The sequence below is a fragment of the Selaginella moellendorffii genome, unplaced genomic scaffold (genome assembly GCF_000143415.4).
Source record: "Selaginella moellendorffii unplaced genomic scaffold, v1.0 SELMOscaffold_2, whole genome shotgun sequence".
NCBI classification, from domain to species: domain Eukaryota; kingdom Viridiplantae; phylum Streptophyta; class Lycopodiopsida; order Selaginellales; family Selaginellaceae; genus Selaginella; species Selaginella moellendorffii.
In genome coordinates, this window is record NW_003314263.1 from 2244225 (window position 1) to 2265762 (window position 21538).

At 41.5% G+C, this 21538-nt stretch overlaps 2 protein-coding genes across 3 annotated transcripts; both read right to left on the bottom strand.

Annotated features, from left to right (window-relative positions):
- Nucleotides 1–8818: 8818 nt before the first annotated feature.
- Nucleotides 8819–11901, bottom strand: LOC112341085 (pentatricopeptide repeat-containing protein At4g02750-like). The gene is made up of 2 exons (XM_024660579.1): nucleotides 11598–11901; nucleotides 8819–11400 (listed from the first exon to the last, which is right to left on the bottom strand). Exons 1-2 carry the CDS (start codon nucleotides 11899–11901, stop codon nucleotides 8819–8821), a joined length of 2886 nt encoding a protein of 961 aa, XP_024516347.1.
- Nucleotides 11902–17114: 5213 nt separating this feature from the next.
- On the bottom strand, nucleotides 17115–21207 carry LOC9661135 (protein NRT1/ PTR FAMILY 8.1). 2 transcript variants are annotated; one of them, XM_002962904.2, is made up of 6 exons: nucleotides 19290–19374; nucleotides 19186–19214; nucleotides 18936–19091; nucleotides 18659–18876; nucleotides 18035–18594; nucleotides 17115–17972 (listed from the first exon to the last, which is right to left on the bottom strand). In XM_002962904.2, exons 3-6 carry the CDS (start codon nucleotides 19075–19077, stop codon nucleotides 17141–17143), a joined length of 1752 nt encoding a protein of 583 aa, XP_002962950.2. In that variant the 5' UTR covers nucleotides 19078–19091; nucleotides 19186–19214; nucleotides 19290–19374; the 3' UTR covers nucleotides 17115–17140. The 2 variants fall into 2 exon arrangements, with proteins under 2 accessions (XP_002962950.2, XP_024518279.1); XM_024662511.1 differs by lacking the exons at nucleotides 17115–17972; nucleotides 18035–18594; nucleotides 18659–18876 and having other exon boundaries at nucleotides 18978–19091; nucleotides 19290–21207.
- Between the last annotated feature and the right edge of the window lie 331 nt (nucleotides 21208–21538).

Here is a 21538-nt window from a genome sequence, read left to right on the forward strand (position 1 = left end):
AATATTCAAGTTTCGGGAAGATAGCTACACATGATCTCCCACTTGATAGAATACATCCCAATGATCCTAATCCTTATCATGTCGATACTTATCCTAAGCTTTGCCCATTGCCTCAATAGCTTTAGACCAACCTTGGTGTAGTTGCTCCGCATAAGTCTTAACAGCCGAGACCAACACTTCGGACATTAATTTCAATACAACAATCTCTTGAGGAACCCCACAAGCATTCCCTTGCAACATCTCCCATGGAGAACAACCAATAGCATTGTAAAATGTGTTGTCATAATAGATTTCTGTTGTGTCTAAATGCTCAACCCAATCATGTTGGTCTATTGCAACATAATACCACAGATAATCCTCAACTTGAGGATTCACATGTTCAGTCTACCCATCGGTTTGAGGATGATAAGCAATATTAAACTTCAACTTGGTACTAAATAACTGGAATAGTGTGCCCCAAAACTTCTCTATAAATCTCAAATCTCTATCTGAGATCATCTCTTCAAGAAGATTATGAACCTAGATTACTTCATGGAAAAAGAGTTTTACTACTTGCTTTGCATTCACTATTTCCATAGTTGGAATAAAGTGTGCAATCTTCGACAACCGATCTATCATAACCCTTAGACTTTGGCAAACAAGTGAAGAAGTCAAATGTCACACTCTGAAATGGCTATACCGGTGTTGGAATGTCCCAACCTACTTCTCAGTTCTTCGCTTACACTACTGGCATATAGGGCAAGAATGGACATAATCCGCTACATCACCTTCCATACCAAACCAAAAAAATCTCTTTTTCAATGAAGCAAAAATCTTTCATTTACCACCATGTCTTGCTACCAGAACATCATAATGTTCCTGCAAAATAGTTATTATAGATCCTTGGAAGGAAAATACAATCTTTCTTGCTTATAAAAAATAACTTGGCCCGAACTAAGAAGTGAAACTTCATATTGGCATGACTATCAACTTTTACTGTTTCACTACTAAGGTTCTACTTTGACAACTCTAGTGCAAAATTGCCTTTGCCAATGGATCACTTCCATATAAAGCCCGAACATCCTTCAACCAATCCGAACTAATTGCCGACATTGCCCGGCATTAAGTTTAATGAATCAATACATCTGGAACAAATATTTTCTTTACTAGATTTATAGATGATTTCAATATCAAATCTAGTGAGCTTCTCTTACCAATGAGTTTGCTTTGACGTAAGCTTTGGCTACATAGCAAAGTAGCTCAATGTATTACTATTCATTTAAACTTTAGTATATCCACCCAAATAATGTCTCTAGTGTTCCAACACCAACACTATAGCAAACATCTCTTTCTCATGTGTTGGCCATCTTCATTAGCTTTCATCTAATTTCTTGAAATAAAACACAATGGGACAACTATGCGTAACACCAACCACATTGTCATAATCTTGCTGTAACATGGGACCTATAGCATAGCCAAATGCATCATAATGCACTTCGAAGTGCTTATCAAGATCTGGGATCCTGAGAATATGAACCATAGTCAAGATCTTCTTCAACTATACAAAAGCATGCTGACAAGCTGGTGTCTAATGAAATGGTATACCACCCTTTGTTAACTCAATCAATGAAAGAACAATACTTGTAAAATTGTGAACAAACTTGCAATAACATCTTACTAAACTGAGAAAAAAATGAACATTTGATATAGTGGTTGGGACTTCCTAGGACTTCATCGTTTCCACCTTCTTTGAATCCACCTCAATTACACTATCACCAACTATATGCCTAAAAAAGTTCACACACAATTGTCCAAAAGCATATTTATTTTCCTTAGCTTATAGTTTGTGTTCATGCAACTTTTGAAACACCAGCTCCAAGTGTTTCAGATGATCCTCTAATATTTCTTTGAAGACTTCTATTGTCGATATATAGAACAATAAATGTGTCCAAATAATCTCTAAGTATTCTATCCATCATTGTATTGAACATTGTTAAAGCATTATATAACCCAAATAGTATGACAAGGAATTCATAGGATCCGTACCAAGTCTTAAAAGCTATTTTTTCCACATCTTGATTTTCCACTCGTATCTAATGATACCTAGACCACAAATCAAGTCATATAAAATACTTAGCCTTTAAGAGTTGGTCAAACAAGTCATCAATATAAGGTAAAGGATAATTATTTTTAACCGTGATCTTGATGAAAGCCAATACATATCCTCATGGTACCATCCTTTTTCATAACAAAAAGGACCAGCACTCCATAAAATGACTTGCTTAGTTGGATATGATATTTGCCAAGAAGCTTTGTGAGTTGCTTCTTGAGTTTAGCCATCTCTTTAATATAGAGCTCTTGTAAGTGGTTTAGAACACAGAATAATTTCAATCCAATGATCAATTTCATAGTTAAGAGGTAGCTTTAATGGCAAATCCTTCGGAAAGATATCCTAATTCCATGCCAACCACTCCAAAATTTCTTTTGATACAAGATCAATCCTATCATTAATTTGAACTAGATCACCATCACCTTTAGCTTCCATCACTTAAACCCAAAAGGTCTGATATCCCTTCTTAACTGCTTTTTGAGCAGCTCTTGCAATTAGAAACTTAACATCCCAATCCTTTGAGGAGCACTTTTGCAACTAGAAGGACACATTAAGATGTTCTTCTAACCTTAATGTGATGTGACTTTGTCTAGCACCATAAATCCTTTTGATATATGTGTTGAAGAAATCTATACCAAATACCATTTGAAAATCTACTGTCTTCAACACTACCAAGTCTAATCTCTCTTTCCACTTAGATATTTTTATTGGAACATCACTTATAAATCTTTTGACTACTTACCCATCTTCTGCAAACTGGAAGTGTATAGGCGTCATCTGCTCAACTTTCAATTCTAACAACTTTACTAAGTCTTCAGATATCACATTGTGCATAGCTTCTATGTCAGATTTGGTATCTACAGACAAAGCTTACCAGATACATCAATAGATCAATACTTGTATTGACTGTGAGAAAAGCTTGAGGAAAATAATGAAAGTAATTCACTTCCTCTTCTTCATAGTTTGCATTGATCAACTCATCAACCTCTTTAGCTTCACCACCATTGTTTTCCCTCATAACATTAACATGAGACCTTGTTTTATATTTGTTAAAGTCCTATATCCTACCTCTCCATAATAAAAGCAATAACCCACACTACCCATTCCAGTAGGAATAAGTTTCACAAATTGTTGCTACTTGTACCCACCAGGAGGAGGAACAAAGGGCATAAGACCAAAAGAAGCCACTGGTGGTCATCAATCACCACTTTTGTTAACTATTTCTTATGAGCTTACAAAGTAGAACCTTCCTTCCACCCTTTGTTTCTGATCACCTTGTTTAATCCTAGAGTTCTTATTCTTATCCAAAGTATCAGCATATGGCTCTTGATACTATTCCATGAGCGAGTGACTAAAGGGAACTTGTTATGCTACTTCTTTACACTCCAGGTATATCTTTGGCTTAAACTTCAAAATCTCATTACGAGAAAGTGAACTCAAACTTTCTAGGAAATAACTTCAAGCATTTTTGTCACTCATATTTGTAATCATAATGTGTTTTTGAGCAAACGCATTAATGTAATGCATAAGGTCCCCACACTACTTTAACTGGCACAACTCTATGCAAAGTCTCAAACTAAGATCATCCAACAAGTATTCTTTACAGATACAAAACTGCATCTTAGTCCAACTTCTAGTCTGCCCTTTTTCAATGCACACCTAGCACCACCAAGTTTTGGCATGATCAGTAAGAAAGGACTACACACACACAACTTTCGTATGATCATCTACATTTGCTGCTACAAAATAATTGTCTATATCGTAAACCCAATCTTCCAAAATCTAATAGTCCCACATGCCTATAAAATTGGGTGGTTTCAAAGGCTTAAACTTTGAAACTCATGCAATTGAGGGTGGTTGTAGAACTTCAGCATCCTTAGCACTTAAAGAGGAATTTGATTGCTTAGGTTTTGCTAATTTATTTGCCTCAACTTCTTTCTTCCTCTTTTTATTGTCTTTCTTCAATTTGTGAGCTTCCTTTAGCAAATTTTTTATCTTAATGTCTTGAGCCATACATTGCAATGCCATAACATTGAGCTCTTCCTCTTCTAATTTAGCCTCAACCTTTTCTATGGCATCTCTAACAGGAGTTTTCTTTTCTCGATTCGCCCGTCTAAAGGTTTTAACATCATCAATACAATTCCTTTTCACCATTTTACTAATTGCATGCATGCCTCTATCAATAACTAAATATGCATACAACGTTCTTACCAAATAGTGCAATCTAACTAATCCAATACAAGTCGCTTCAGATCTACTAAAAAAGTCTCTATATATGCAACTTGAGTTAAAAATTCCAACAAAAGTTGGATGGGAATCACTGAAATAATTGCTTTGATACTAAATGTAGCACATTTAAATTTGGATCCGAACTCCAAGCCCATTACATTACAAAATGAGGGTTTAGTACACTTTCAATCCCACAAGTATTAACTCTTATCTAACACCTACATGCAAAACAATGTCAAATGATGTCTAACACGATTTTGGCATACTAATAGCCTAACGTGAGAAGGTGAGTACCCCACTGACTAGAGCAGCATGGAGCTTGGGCTTAAACCCAAGCCAAATGTAGAACAAGGAGTGACACAATGAAGATTTCAAATCTAGGGTGGTGTATCACAAGTATGTTTAACTCTATAGAAGTTGAGAAACTTGAAATCTTAGCAAAAGCCAAACTAATGTCTCAAGTAGTTGGCCATGCATTCCAAACACTATCCATGGTATACATTTAGAACCCCCCACAACACCCCCCCTCCTTAAGGAACACATGCTTTAGGCTTTCACCCTTAGTCACTTTTAGTACCAAGAGTTAGTCTTTGGGACAAGCATGAAACTTACTATATATAGCATAGATTGTGAATCAAGAAGAACAACACTATAGGGTTTACGACACTCTACTTCTCATAGACATGCCTCTTGAGTGGATCTAGATATTTACTATAAATAATATATAAATCTGGAACGGAACCAACACATAAGGCATGATAGTAAGGGTATTTGGCAGACACGGTAAGCTATCATGTAATGATATTGAGGGATTGGATTTAATATGCAAGGGTTCTTGCTAAACTAGTGCAAGACAAAGCAAAAGAGAAATAAAAGCTAAATCAAGAATGCTCATCAAGAAACACATAAAAGTTCTTACCTTATATTCATCTAGCTAAGTATAAATATTAAACTCAATTTACCAACACTTGGACAAAAGGGGCTAATGAAAGGAATCAATAGTACTGATCTCCTACCATCATGGCAGTAAGGAAATAGTGTCTATAAGGACTGGCTACTAAGTATTTTTTGATACCCAAAATCGCATGTGCAACAATAATAAAGATGATGTTAAAAACTTGATTTAACTCTACCCACAATTATTAAAACTTAATCTTGAGATTACCCATTTGCATAGCTAGATTTGCTTTATCCTACATATACATATGTGTATAGTTATTGCTATAGAGAATGAAGACTAGCTTTGCTACACAACACAAATGTAAATAGCAATGTATAACAACAAGCCGAGCAATAAAAAATAATATATTGACCAATACAATTAGAATAACAAAAGATCTCTTATTATAAAAATAAACTTGAAAAATGAATATAGGAACTATACTAAATAAACCCTTTGATAGTACTCCCAAAAAAAGGATGAAGGGATCACTAGCTTATTTGCATAAGAACCCTCCACTCATTTTTCAGAAGAACCTTTGTGTTAAGAACTTTTATTGCACCAACACCAATATAATGTTGATGTATTATGGGGCATTCACCCAAAACATGGAGGACACCCATTTAGTAAATGTTGACAATACTAATATGTGTAGCCAAACCTCACTAAATACATAACAACAAACATCACAGCCACAACCATGTTTCATCCTTGTCTTTGAACATAGGTAAAAGCAACATCAACTTCTATTGGAACAAGATCATTTTGTACAAAGAATAGAGTTGAAACACATGCCATTACAAATGGGAAAGATAATGTTTTATAACATTATGTCAATTGAAGAATGTCATAAATGGTGGTTCAAGAAAATGTATACATGGCTTGAAAAAATATATAAAATGCATAATATCCACAAACTTTGAGAATAAATGGGGAAAATTGTCATAACAAGTGCTACTAAAAGTTATTGAGAGAAATTAAAAAAATAAAATATAAACCAAGATGCTAACCATCTTAACCTATATGGCATGGCTATACTCCGGTTTTGCCTATTTCTAAATATATATATTTAGTTTTCTACAATGTTTTCATGCTTTGCAGTTTTTATAGGCATCTTTTAATCCTTCTTAGTTTTCTTGTCCTCATTCTTCACATTCTTCTTCCTTCCCATCCTCTGATATGTCTTGTACACTCGTCCTTTTAGGGTCAAGGAATGTGGCTTAGACTTTTACTCAAGCTTAGGCTAGGCACAATCCAGGCTGGTGATATGTCAGGTGTAGGTGGTAGGCTAAGCTAATGCAATAAGCTTGTAGACACATCAACTAGGTAGTAGTCTAATCACAAATTTTGGATTTAGTCATCTATGGGGTGTGTTAGCCAAAGAGAAAAGGTTTAGTATAAGAGTTAGACACTTTGTACAAATGATCAAGCTTGTCTATCAAATTTTAAAATTGCCACAGATTTACATCAACTATTTCAAACTTTAGAAATTGTATAACTTTCATTATTAAATTCTACAACCTTGTAGATATACATGATGTAATTGGCTGTTTATGAACATGTAAACCCATTTTAAATTTTGTAATATTTGAATGGGCATGGGGTGGGCATAGTATGACCCGTACCCATCCCATGCCCCATTCACTAGATAGGGTTGATAGTAAGCCCATGAACACTATCCCCTCTACCTGTCCTCCTCATAGGCCCTTGAGGGTGTAGTGATCTTGGAAGAAGCACAAGCAAAGGGGATCAGTGGTTATATTTATTTTAAAGGCTCATAGTAGCAATGGTAGTCTAAGACTAGTGTTGATTCAACTCAAGGCAATTTGCTCTAATTGAATTATTTATTACATATGTTGATACTTGGATAAATTGTACACTATATATTAGAGGAGTAGATTGATAATGGAAAAAAACACATAAACAAGCACAAGAAATATATGATTGCCCATAGGTGCATGTTTTATTTACATATGTGTGGATGTTTATTTTTTGTTTTCAATTGCACTCAATCACATTTCAGTTGTTATAATAATAATTTAAACATGATTGTGTGCCTTGTATGGGACATGCCACATGTAAAGGGCATGCCATATGTACAAACACTTCATGCGAATATGTTATCTCCTCTTTTTTTGATTCAATTAAATTCATGATCCTTGAAGCTTGGCATGTACAAGAGAGTGTAAAGAATTGTAAAGTCTTGTTGCGAATGATCAGTGAGTGCCCTTTTTTTATGGTTTTCTTGGCTCTTCAAGATTTTGGTGTGGCAAAGACACAAACTAATTGCATCTGAGAGTGAACATGGGAGGCTAGGCACTGGGGCTGGACAAGAGATTGTTGCTTAAATCCAATTGCCACAATGCTACTAAGAGGTTGTTTCTGCCAAGAACAAGCTGGTGATCTTGCCCATTGCTAGTTAAGACTCAAAGAAGAAATTCGTAAAGGATGAAAGTGTCAGCAATAAGAAAAAGTACCTATCTAACTAACTAGATATACTTACATGCTCTATCTGTTTGGCCTCCCTGGAGGCTTTCTTGTTAGCTACTTTTCTTTTGGTGGTTGAGACTTTGGTGGTGGTGCACATGCTGGTGTAATTATACATGCTGGATGTCATTAGAGATTCAAGCCAGAGGTCAAACTTCCTAAGCTACCCACCCACAAAGATCAATCCTCCCATGAGAGAATTCAAGGTAGGTGTGGCTGTTGAGATCAAGCTCCTCAAGCACGTGGCAGCAGAGATTGGCCCTTCTAGCTCCAAGCTGTTGAGTGAGATGGACACAATGGATACAATGGAGAAGAAAACTAAGCACGGTGGATTGCACAGGTTGACAAGCAACAGTTTGACAGAGTGCTTGGGTAAGTGGAGATTGGAAAGCGTGAGGGAGCGAGGCTGGTTACTGGCGGCTGCCGCATTGGATCTCGCGGTTTTTACATCGAGCCAACAATCTTTGCCGATGTAGAGGTAACACAATTCTCTCTTTGCAAAAGAGATCTTTTTATTTATCATAGCAACAGATTGATGAGGGGGTAATGTCGCAAAAAATTGTATTACACTATAAGATATATCAAGTTAAAACACATCTGTGCTTGAATTGTTTATGGGTGACTAAAAAAGTAGAGTATACCTTCCCCCAAAACCTACAATCACGTTTTCATTCTTTGTTTTTGTTTTTTTTTTATTGATTATCAGGCTCCTGGTTAAAACAGCCTGATGTTGAGAGGTGCTGAACCAAGTTAGAGCCATGTTCATACAGGATACAAATACTACACAACTTGTATGACGTTTTACTGAAATGGACGTTTGCCAGTTGTGTGAAGTCCTCACTGAACGCCGGGCCAATTAATTCGACGACCAGGAATCATGGACAGCGTTTCTTAACGAGAGGTACTACTCAAATTTAATCTCATTCATAAAGTTTTTCTTCTCTCACAGCTTTGTTTAAAGGCCAATTGTCATCCTTGAGGCCATGGCACTTCTAAGTTTATGTAATACCTTCCTCCAACCTGGAAGAGTTAATCCGTGGAGGCTGTGCGCAGTAAGCCAAGCAAGTGCATCATTACCCCCCCTTGGTTTCTCCGAGAGCAGCCATCTCATCTTGTTTACCAGCTTCGGAGTAAATGCTTGTGAGGAGAACGTACGGAGCACCATCGCCCAGATTCATTTCCACCATCTCTTTTGCAACGCGCTCGGCTCGGTCAGGATCCTTGTAAAGCTTGCAAGCTCCCAGCAGAGTTCCCCAAGCAACATCATCCCCCATGAAAGGCATGGTCTCGATCAGGTCCTCCGCATCCCTGAGCTGCCCAGCTCTCCCAAAAACATCCACCATGCAACAGTAGTGATCCCTGGCAGCTCTCAACCCGTGATCGCCAACCATCGAAACAAACAACTTCACGGCCTTTTCCACCATGCCCTTGTGGCTGCAAGCGATGAGCGTGCTTATGAAGGTGATCTCGCTCGGCTTCACTCCATCGAGGTTCATCTCCTGAAAGAGATCGATGGCGCGATCAAAATGCCCTGCCTGGGCATATGCCGCATTCATTGCACTCCAGGAGACCTCATTTCTTTCGGGCATCTCGTCAAACACAGCCTTTGCCTGGATGGTGTGCCCGTTTTGGGCATATGCCGCCAGTAGAGCGGTCCATGTCACAGTGTTGGGCTCCTCGGGTAGGTTGTCGAATGCCATCCTTGCTTCTTTCACATCCCCAATTTGAGCGAATGCCACGATCAAGGCCGTCCACGAGACCAAGTTCCAGTGAGACATCCTGTCGAAGTAGCGTTTTGCTCGAGAGAGATGCTTCCGCTGTCCCAGAACTACGATCATCACGTTCCAGGACACAACATCTCTGCTGGGAATCTTGCGAAACGCAGCCTCGGCTCCTTGAAGATCACCGCTCTGTGAGTAAGCCCCGATCAAAGCAATCCAGGACAAGGACTTCCGTGCCTCGGGCACGCTCTCGAGCATCTTCTCGGCCTCGCTAAACCTCCCGTTCTGCGCGTAAGCCACGATCATAGACGCCCACGAGACCATGCTTCTCATTGGCATCTTTTCAAACGCCAGCTTCGCGTGCTCGATCCGCCCGTTCTGAGCCAAAGCCGTGAAGAGGGCATTCCAGGAGATGATATCTCTCTCCACCATTTCACTGAAAACCCTCCATGCTTCATCGATACGCCCCCGCTCGGCATATCCATCGAGCAAAGACGTGCATGAAACCACGTTATACTCGGGCATCCGGTCGAAGACTTGCTTTGATTCCTCGATTGATCCGGCTTGAGCGTACCCCTGGACCATGACGTTGTAGGAGATCAAGTTCCAGCCGGGCATAGTGTCAAACAAACTCGCGGCCTCCTCCATATACCCATTCCGAGCATACGCCGCCACCATTGCGCTCCAAGTCACCTCGTTCCTCTCTCGCGTTTCCTCGAAGAAAACCTTCGCCTCGTCCACAAACCCGGCCTGGGCATACGCCGTGATGAGCACCGTCCACGAGACAACGTTGGTGACGGGCATGTCACGGAAGAAGAAGATCTCTAGCTGCTTGAGCCGGGCATTGTCGGCCAGAGCTCTCAGCATCGCGTTCCAGGAGATGGAATCCCACTCGGGCATGGAGTGGAAGATCTGGGCGGCTTCCTCCACTCGCCCACCTCGAGCACAGGCCGAGATCATCGCGTTCCACGACGAGCGATTCCTCTCGCTCATGCCGTCGAAGAGCTCTTTCACCTCCTCGATCGAGCTCTCGCACGAATCATACGCGTCCCCGATCGCGCGGCTGGTGCCCACTTCCGGCTCCGCGATCTGGCGCAGCCCAAACCCGGATTGAGATTGATCGTCGTCTCCGCTGTGCGCATACCCCGTGATCATCACGTTCCACGCGACTAAGTTCCACTGCGGCATGCGATCGAACGCGAGCTTCGCATGGCGGGTCTCCCCGCCCTGAGCGAACGCGCCCACCATCGCCGTCCAGGAGATTACATCGCGAGCTGGGTTGCGATCGAACGCCCACTTCGCGCCCGCCAGATCCTCCGCCGTGCAGTAGGCCTGCCCGAGGCTGTTCCAAGACACGGTATCTCTCTCGGGCATCATGACAAAAATTTCTTGAGATCGCGCCGCCAGGCCTTGGCTTGCGTAGCCCGCGAGAAGCGCATTCCACGACGAGCAGTTCCACTGTGGCATGCTATCGAAGAGTTTCTTTGCCTCTAGAAAATGCCCAATTTGGGCATATGCAGAGACCATTGCGTTCCAAGGAAGAACATCCCTTTGGCTCATGGCATCAAACGTCGATTTTGCTTCCTCCAAACATCCAAATTTCACGAGCACCACGATCATCGCGGTGTAGGAGACAACGTTTTTATCGGGCATCTGGCTGAAGATCCACTTCGATTCCTGGAGATAGCCGTTGTGGACGTATGCTTCCAGCATGATTCCCCATGAGAACTGATTCTTGGGCTCAATTGAGTCGAAGACCTCACGGGCTTTGGCCACACTACCACACTTACCATACATTTGGACGAGCAAATTGGCCAAGTACCTGTCTTGATTGTGCTCGCTGCTGTCAAGGATGGCTGCATGGAGTAGCTTGGCTTGAGCAAGGTCTCTTGAGTGGCCACAAGCTCTTACCAGTCTTGCTAGGCCTTCCCTGTCTGTTTTCAACATTAAAGATAGAAACATAAACTTTAAGGGTAATGGTAAATTACTTAATGGAAATATAAATATCCTAATCGAAATAATTTTAAAGGTGATGATAGTTTTAATATGTCATTATGTCCGAAAGTCTTCGGGGACACACGCCTCCAAGCTACCTGGGAAACACGCAACTGGGCCAGGTTTAACAATAAACCTGCTAGATTGTGCTCCAAGTGGTCAGACTCTAGCATGCCATGCTGAAGGCAAAGGGAAAGCCAGATGGGATGGTATCTGATGTACAAGTCCAAAAGCCCCGTGACCCAGCAGCACAACGTGGTGACACGGAGTTGGATCATGCGATCTGCTATGGTAGGTTGTGCTGTGGGCCCAATATTTGTATGGTCCCTAGGGAACGATGGAGAAATGTACATAGAATTACCCCAACTAGGCCTCCATGCTGAACATTGGACACCAACGGTGTCCGATGTTCGGCAAGGATGGCCCATCAGGTCCCACATGGCTCTAGAAGTCCCCAGCAGCAGCACGAGGAGGAGATACAATGCTGAGATCCAGAGGACCACTTCTACTTAATCCACCTTAGATTACACTTGGAGGAAGGTGTTGGGTTTAAACACAAGAAAAGGACCATGTAAAGACCATGTATGTAAACCCATTTGTACAATGTTAGCCTACCATAGTCTTTCAAACTTTGGTTCTTCCTCAAAATCCATGCCCCACTTGTCAGTCACAAATATATCTTGTTAATTAGCTAAAGGGGTGATTATTTAATTGTAGAGCATTTTTTTATTCTATTATCTTGATCTAATGCCTGATATTTTATTTTTGTTTTGGCACATATGTATATTGTACATGCATGCTATTATTTGCAGTGCCACACACTATATAGTTTCATGCGAATTGGTGACAACAATAAAAGCCCACACAATTTCCAACATAAGAGCAATGAAGCGGTGACAAAAACACATTTATAGCAATCATGCACAACGTTGTGCCAGGGCTTGTCTGCTGCTTAGATCACCTCATATTGTCCTCGAAAAGACACTCATGTCATCCAGGTGAGGGCTCTTGACCATCCCAGAAGACCTATATATCGATCATGTCGATGCTGCCTTAATTGGCATTGCGGATTAAATACTCCTAGACTTCTTTCACCCACCCACATCATCCCAGAAGGTACAGAAGATGAAGAAACCAATATGCTTGCAGACAACTAGTTATCCCCTTCAGTACCATGGCTATAAGTTGGGCCCTAGGCCATAGTGCTAAAAATGTGAACTAGAATGAAATTATTCTATACTACCTTGCAAACCTATAAATTATCATATTATGCTGCTACCTGAACTAAAATCAAGTCTGAGACCAATTCACTTCTTTGTATTTTGTTTCCATTGTTTCTATCTTGTACATGTACATCTTGGCAAGAAACATATGCATTATAAAACAACTAAAGAATAGCTTTTGCTCATATCTATTTTGTGTGTACCCTTTGATAATATTAGGATTAAACACAATAAAGGGACTAAATGTTGCAACATGTCATTTGATGCATAGTTTGCTATACATACCATAAACCACCAATCCTGCAATCTAAAATAGTAAATTTGACTTTTACTTATGCTTTGAATAAGACCACTCATGGCCTTGTCCTTTGTGCTGCCATGCCAATCTCAATTGCATTGCCACCATCTAAAATTAAAATGAAAAAAACACAGGTGTTTTAGCAATTTACTAACAACATGAAAGGCTATATGTGGAAAGTAGTTTCATATCAATTGATCCAAAGGGTAGGAATTGCAACTAAGTATACATACCCAGTGCTGTGCTGTGTGTGAAACTCTCTCTCTCTCTCTCTCTCTCTCTGTCTGGTTTTGGTTCTAATTTTATCTAAAATACTTTTAAATTAATACTGATAGTGATAGGGAAAATCTTAGCATAAACTCTTGAAATGAATCAACACCAATTTTGGGTTGATCTATAGTTTTCTATCTTGTAGTCTCCTATTCTTAATTTGCAGCCATGAAAATTATAACCTAGCTCTAAACAGCAAAGATAAGAGGCCTAACTTCATTGACACTATGCTATGCTTTCTCTTGAGGTTCACTCCACGTAAATTAAGTTCCCTTAACCTTAATATACCCTTCAACTAACACATTAACCATTGCTTTCTGCAACTCCATGATCTTGTTGTCAAGATCACTGTGCCCTGTTGGCCTATGAGGAGAACAGGATAGTCTTCATGGATGCCCATCCAAATATTACAAAACATAAAATGGATGTACATTTTATGGACAGCAAATTGCATCATGCGATGTGGCTACATCTCTACAAAATTATAGAATTTGACAGAGAAAGCTATACTATTTGTAATGTTTGTAGTGGCAATTGTAAAATTTAATGGACAAACTTGATCAATTTGCTCTAAGTATTTATTGCATATGTTAATGGTCATGAACGCCAAATATAAGAGGAGTAGATTTGATTATGTGAAAAAGAAAAAAAGAAGAATTAAGAATTTATTTCTTCTATGTTTTTTTTGTGTTTTTTCTTTCTTTTGTTGATTATCGGGCTCCTGGTTGGAGCCAGACATACAACAGCCTGATGTTGAGAGGTACTGGACATGAATGTTCCCGTTTCAGAGGCAAACGGCAAAGAAATTAAAACTATTTTATCTTTGAGAATTCCATAGCTGGAAGTTAAGAGAACTCTTCTAGTTTTTGAAGGATCAATGGCAACGTTATTTGGATTGCCAGTTGCGTCAAGTGTTCGCTGAACTTAATTCGACTTCCAGGAATCATGGACAGCGTTTCTCAACGAGAGGTACTCAAATTTAATCTCATCCAGAAAGTTTTTCTTCTCTCACAGCTTTGTTTCCAGGCTGATTGTCATCCTTGAGGCCATGGCACTTCTAAGTTTATGTAATACTTCCCTCCGACCAGGAAGAGTTAAATCCGTGGAGGCTGTCCGCAGTAAGCCATCATTCGCATCGTCTAGTCTGAAATGGCCATGAGCAAGGCGGAACCACGCACTTGGAACGCTACAAGATCCCTCCAGGTTCTCTTTCAGGCTTTGAGAGCTTGAGCATCATGTTTTGGCAGTCTTGCTAGGCCTTCCCTGTCAGTTTTCAACATTAAAGATAGAAAAATAAACTTTAAGGGTAACGGTAAACTACTTAATGGAAAATTTTTAAAGGTGATGATAGTTTTACTATGTTGCCAGATCCAATGGTGCACACTTGCACAACTCTCTTTGTGGAAGATTGTTCCCAGTAAAGTTAGTGTTGATTGATCTATCATGGTTGATGTTCTAACAACACTTGGCTTTGGAGAGGGTGGTGGGCGTCACTGTGTTTGCATCAGTGGCATGGGAGCATGGTCAACACTTCTCAGTTTCAGCCGAGTTGTACACTCAAGCAAAAGACTAAGGTGATTCAACCAAGCTAAGAAAGCTCTGTGGTGCAGTTAAAAGTGATGTTACTTGATTGTTCAATCCTTGTGGAGTGAGTGTGCCTCGGCCATCACTGTGGAGATTGTAGCCATGCTATCTACGAATCCTCCCTGGAAAGCGTCCACTGTAAGTTGATGTATGAAACCAAGTATATATGACTCTTTTTAGATTTTGTGGTGCCCATTTAGAAGCATAAGATTCTAACTCAATATATGCTTTACCACAGTGAGAGCTTGACATTAGATTTGAACACATGGATGACTTGCATATTAAAAGATTAAAAAAAAGTGTTGCAAATTTTGCAAGTGGCAGTTGAGTTAGTATAATATACTAGAACCAAAGCAAATTTACTATCCAACTCATACAATAGTGAAAAAGAACTAAAACCAATATTAAAACTTATCCAATGTGGCTTTGGTGTGTGTCCATTTGACTGTTTGAAAACATGTATTCTTTAAAATTAATATAATATATGTCTCAAATAAAAGTGTGCATTTCATTCTTCTTTTTCTTGGTATTAAATGCTTGTTCAAAATGAAATTCTTGTCATGTTTTAAAACCTTTAGTGACAAACTAGAAGTATAAGGTTTTGAACCCAGGACCCTCAAGACTTTTAAGGAGCCTTAGGACATAACACTAAACATTATATATATATAAATATATATAAAGGATTACACAAGTAATTTACTTAATATTTTGGGTGACATATATAGAGAATATTTTTATTTCTAAATTAAACCGTTTACTTTACTAATAAATTGTCGAACTCAATTAGCTTAGGTTTTAAAAGTGTTAGAAAAGTAAGCTATATAGGTCCATAATTAGTATTTTAAAAATAAAAGGAAAGATATACTTTAAATGAATAGGAGTAAAGATTTCTTATTATTCATCTACAAATTATAGCATGTACATGTGTAGGAATTAATGTAATCTGGGGTATAAATAATACTTTGAGTGATAAAGAAGCTAGAATGCTATTAGATAATTATAATTCTATAGTCTCAAAGTTAATATCTGGAGGACCTCATGGATATCTAATAAATTATATAGATAGAAAGTCAGGTGATCTTATATTTAGGGTTGCTGTTTTACAAATTGAGTGTAATGAAAATATATCTCCAAATTGTTTTGAAGAAAATAATAATAATAATTGCATTGATGGAAATACAATAAGAACCGGATTTAGAAGTTTACTTAATATTGTTTCTAATGATATACGGCATGCCCATTCTAGCACATGTAAAATTATTTGTCAAAAATATCATCTGCAATATCCTTATTTTCGTTATATAAATAAAGATTTATTGTATCAACTAGATGATGTTGTTAAGTTGATATATGAGACTTGTGATAGTAGTTTAACCACTTTAAACTCTGCCTACAAAAATAATAAACTTTATAAAAACAGGTTTATAAGATCACCAAATGGAAAAAATACATTAATTTTAGAATCAAATTGTAAGATTTCCCTTTATTCTGGAAAAAATTTACTATGAAAATCTAAGAACTACAAAGATTATTATAATGAATGTGCATTTGTGATCCAAACTGATGGTAATCTTGTTATTTATACCCAAATAAAAGAAATACTATGGTCTATTATTAAATATTGTGCTACTCCTCCCAATTGTTTTTTATTTACAGTTCTTGAAATACAAGATGATTGTAATTTAGTATCATATATAATAAATAAAAAGCAAAGATATATACCTTCATGCGCAACTAATATATATAAACATATGAGTTGTATATAAACTTTTTTAATTATTGATTAATATTTGTATACAAAAAATTTGTATTAAGAGTTGAATTATGTGATTATTCAATATCCTTGACTTCTAAATTTATATAATACTTCTGTCCAACCAGGAAGAGTTAAGTCCATAAAGGTTGTGCACAGTAAACCAATCAAGTTAACAATGATTTTGCAAGTTGTCTATTAATAAATTGTGTTCAACTCTGAGATTTTAGGGTTTATGTGTACATACTCTCAAATGGCACATGCCTCACTCATACCTACATGCCCACCTAAAAGGGGTGAATGATCACAAATGGTCCACATGTCACTAACTGGAAATTGTGGAAGAGTGGCTCTATCAAGCCTGGAGCATTGATCTTGCCCACATGCAGCCCTAAAATTTCTTGCTGGTGTTCTAGTCGCAAGATTTCTTTTCAGTGCAAGTACAATCTTTAGGTTCTAACCTCAATGTAAGGTGAAATTGTAGTTAGGTTTTATATTTGGCTTAAGTATTTCTATTACATAGCATTTTAGTGTGAGGACACTGGATTTTATTACTCGTTAGAGAATGAAACTGTTTTGATGTACTTGTAAAAATAAGCACACACCATAAAGAAGACGAGATCAATACCAGTTACCACTGCTAGCATCCAGTAAAAGTAGTCAAAATGAGCCCGATTCAAGTTGTCTGCAATCCAGCTAGTGTGGCCTCGTCTCCCAGTCACTCCGTTCACAATGGTCACCACCAGGCTGCTCGAATAGTTTCCACACGCCAATGCTGTCAGCTGGAACGAGCTGCCCAGCGCTCTCATCCCATCCGGCGACTGATCGTAGAAGAACTCGATCAAGCCGATAAACGTGAACACCTCCGAGGCTCCGACGAGAAAGTACTGGGGGACGAGCCAGAAGACGCTCATCGGGAGAACGGCCGCCGGCGAGTCGAGCTGGCCGTGGTCTCTTGCAACACCCAGCCTGCGAATCTCGACGAGCGCTGCCACCACCATCGAGAGCATGATCACGACGAGCCCGGTTCCTATGCGTTGCAAGTCGGTCAGGCCCTTGGGATGCTTGGTGAACCTCCGGAGCAATGGAACAAGGAACCACTCGTAAGTCGGCGTGCAGACCAGGATGCTCAAGTTCTCAAAGACTGAAAGAGAACCTGGAGGGATCTTGTAGCGTCCCAAGTGCGTATCCATGGTTCCGCCTTGCTCCAGAAACAGCGTGGCCATTTGAGAGTAGACAATGGAGTAGACGATGCTGCTCAGGAGTATAGGGAGCATGCGAATGATGCACTTGACCTCTTCCACTTGGCTTACTGTGCACAGCCTCCACGGATTTACCTCTTCCAGATCGGAGGGAAGTATTATAGCTGCCTTGTCAAGGAACCTGGAAGTAATGAAAACATCTATTTGATAAGCTCGAAAGAGAAGCAGCAACGGAAAACTCACTGCAAGTTCGTCGTGTGTTGAATCTTCCGGCTGCCTTTGATGCTCGGTTTGTCATCGGCTACTTCGTAGAGAAGGCTGGCGTCGTTGGGATTCTTCAATCCCATCTTCCTCACAGTAGCAACCAGTACTTGGAAAACTCGAACGAGAGGATTGCCGCCAGGCCCATGGTTGCGGTAAAGAGGTGTCCCGATAAGAAACACGACCACCGCAAGGCCCATAGCGATCGTGCAGATGCCAAATCCAAAACTCCAGCTCACGTTCTCTTGCGTGTAGAGGACGAGAGTGGACGCGAGCAGCGCTCCTACTGTCATGGACTGGTAGAACCAGTTGAAGTAGGCTGTCATCTTCGGAAGCTCGTCTGGATTCTCTTCGTCAAATTGGTCAGCTCCGAGCGATGAGTTGCAAGGTTGATATGCTCCAGAAGCCAGAGCCCCGAGGTACACAGCAAAGAAGAAGACGCCAGTTTGGGCTGGTGACGCAGGCTGGCAATCAACTCCCGTGTCGCAACTTGGAGGCTTCAGAGAAGGCAAAGCCGCTGATAATGTCAAGAGTATCATACCCTGCACGAAACAAGATTAGACTCGGCCCAGAAAAGAAAGAAAGAAGAAAAACAACTATTCTTACCAAGAGATACACGAAGAGAAAGAGGGTTGTAGTCCAATATCGGCCCAAGTACGAATCACTAATGAAGCCACCGATCAAAGCGGTGATCGAGGACGTGCCTGTCCATAGGTTGACGTTGCTAGCCGCGGTAGCATTGCTCTGATGGAGAACATTGGTCAGGTAGCGCACGAGATTATTGTAAATCCCATAGTAAGTTACTGAAACCAAAGCCTGATTCACTGCAAAACAAATCACAACATTAAAAAAGAGAAAACGAATGCGAAAGAAACTGCAATACCAAGAACAAATCCAGCAGCTTTCCACAATCCAGTTGATGCTCGAGTCGCACGCCTCCCACAAATATCAACAGTCCCATCCTTGGTGTACAAATCGTCATCTCTCGTCGCTGTTTCCATAATTGCAGCACTGTCTGTTGCCATGCTCAAGGATCGGCCTGGAAACAAAAGCTGTGAGAAAAAGCATAACTTTTGACAACTATATGCTCCCTGGACAGAATTTTCACAAATGCAATGAGTAGCGAAACATACCTCTCGCTAAGAAACGCTATCCATGATTCCTAAGAAAGGTCGAATCATTAGGAGCCCTAAAAACAGGGCAGGAAAAAGAAAAAAAAAATTGGCAAGTCACTTACCACTTGCGACTTGCCACCTGTGAAGAATGTCTTCCTCGATCTCCGCGAGAAGCTCACGGGTCGCAGCCGTTTTCACAGTCCTCAGGCACCGCAGTACTCGCAAGCTCGAGTGGAGAACAGCTCCCCGAGCTTTGAGCTCCTTGTAGATCCTGAGAGCCGTGTCGGAGCAGCCCCGGTAGCACAGCGTAACGATGAGGTGCTTGGCCATCCTGGGATGCGGGAGCCCGCGCTTCTCGACCGCCTCGTCGAACAGCTCCACTGCATAGTCCCCGCTGATGCTCCAAGCAGCGTCGTGAACCAAGCAAGCGTAAGCCCAGCTGGAAGGAAACATGTCCTTGCTTCTCATCTCCTCGTACGCTTGCCACGCGAACTTCATCTTGTCCGCCTTGTAGTACGCCTTGATGAGCCGCGAGTAGCTGTAGGAGTTCGGCTTGAGCTTCTTCTCCTCCATGAACCTCACGAAATCCCATAAGTAACGGTGGTCGCTGTTGGCGAGTATCTTGAGGAGGAGATTGGATGGCAGGAGCATCGAGCTGCCACCAGCGCGAATCACGTCTTGGACGACCAGAGGCTTCTTGAGGCGTTTGTGTGCTGCTCGGACGCAAGCGATGTAAGTGCCGCGGTTGGGCTGGTAACCGCTGTACTTCATGAAGCGGAGCAAGTCCCACGTTGCCTTTGTCAGCGTCGCGACGCAGAGCCGCGTGATATACTCTCGGAGCTTGAACCGGTACTTCGATCCCTTGAGAGCCTCCACGATCATTCTAGCGTCCCGGAACTTGAGATCCATGACTAGCGAGCTCGCCACCCAAATGCATGTGAAGAACGTCGGCCGGTCCTTGAGCTTCACGAGAACCTTGAAGACCTTGAGAGCGTCGGCACTCCTTTCAGTCTCCGCGAGATAGTTCGTGAGAGTTTCGTAGACTTCGGGCGTAAGGTGGAACCTTGACCGGGCCATGAACCGGAAGACTTCCATAGCTTCGTCCAGCTTATAAACTTTGCAAAGCTTGAGGATAGTCTCGCAGCAAAACTCCACCGTGTGTGGGACGTCTCCGGCAAGGATTGCTTCGTAGTCTCTGTGAACCTCCGATCTCCTCTGGACGACACGCAAGAGATTTATGTTGTCGTCGTTAAGTCGAAACCGTGCCTGCTCCATCCTGCCTATATAAGCCACCGCGGCCTTCTCAGCCGAGCACTGGAGAAGCGTCGCGATCAAACTGTTGTAGAGATCCTCACTGGGCTTGCAACCATAGTCAGCCATCCTGTTGAAAGCGTGAGCCGCCTCAGTGGAGTTCTGAGCTCGAGCACAGCTCTTAAAGATGGTGAAGAAGACGAAGTCTGGCACCCCGGCTCGGTTTCTCTTCATCTCGTCCAGAACGCTCCACATACTTCCATAGTGCTTTCGATCGCACAAGATCTTCACGATGCTCTCATAAGCCTCGCTAGCAAGCGTGAGATCCGGCTCGTCTTTCACCCATTTGTAGAAGCCCATGGCCTTGGAAGGATGCTTTATCCTCTTGAAAATGGCTGGAAGATCGTAAGGCATGAGGTTGATGCCGCTGTGCTTGAGAGCGTTGAGACTAAATGTAAGTTCGGACGCTGAGTCGCAAAGGTCGATGCACCACACGACCCTGTCAATGTGACTCTTTCCCGATGCACCCGATTTATCTTCTCCTCCCAGCTCCTCCTCGGCATCCAGCTCCTCCTGGGAATCCATCCCTTCCTCGAAGAAATCCACAGCCGCGACGTGATCCGTGTGCTTGTGTCTAACCTGATCGGGCTTTATCACCGCCATGCCGCGGCATTGGAGCCCCAGCTTGCCCGAATCGATCATCCAGCACATACCTGATGCCCGGCGATCGCATATTTCGAGTGCTAGGCGCGCCGCATTGCATCGCCGAGACCCGGAGCGCGCGGCATTCTTGACGATGGCCCAAATGGCCATAAAACCCTAAACCCCGCCCAAACCCAGCCCAAAATTTTAGGGTTCTTCCAAGATTAGGGTTCCTCTGGGCGATGGGCGACGATGAACAGCTCCGGCTTCGACTACCGCACCGTCGCGCTCGTCCTACGCAACGCGCAAGATCCCACATCCGCATTTCTCTTCTTCAGGTGGGCGTCAGCGCAGCAGGGATTCAAGCACTCGACCTACACATACAATTCCCTCCTCCACTCGCTCGTCAAGGCGCAATCGCTCGACGCCGCGCTCCTCCTCGAGCAGGAGATGCGAGCCACGCGGCGCTGCTCGCCAA

Bases quoted from the DNA above. Each gene is read 5' to 3' on its own strand.
- LOC112341085 (XM_024660579.1), bottom strand. From the start codon at position 11,901: ATGTGGGACCTGATGGGCCATCCTTGCCGAACATCGGACACCGTTGGT. The intron at 11,401-11,597 runs GTTTATTGTTAA...TGTTGAAAACAG, and splicing joins CTTGGAGCACAATCTAGCAG to ACAGGGAAGGCCTAGCAAGA.
- LOC9661135 (XM_024662511.1), bottom strand. From the start codon at position 21,129: ATGTGCTGGATGATCGATTCGGGCAAGCTGGGGCTCCAATGCCGCGGC. The intron at 19,215-19,289 runs GTAAGTGACTTG...GACCTTTCTTAG, and splicing joins CAGGTGGCAAGTCGCAAGTG to GAATCATGGATAGCGTTTCT.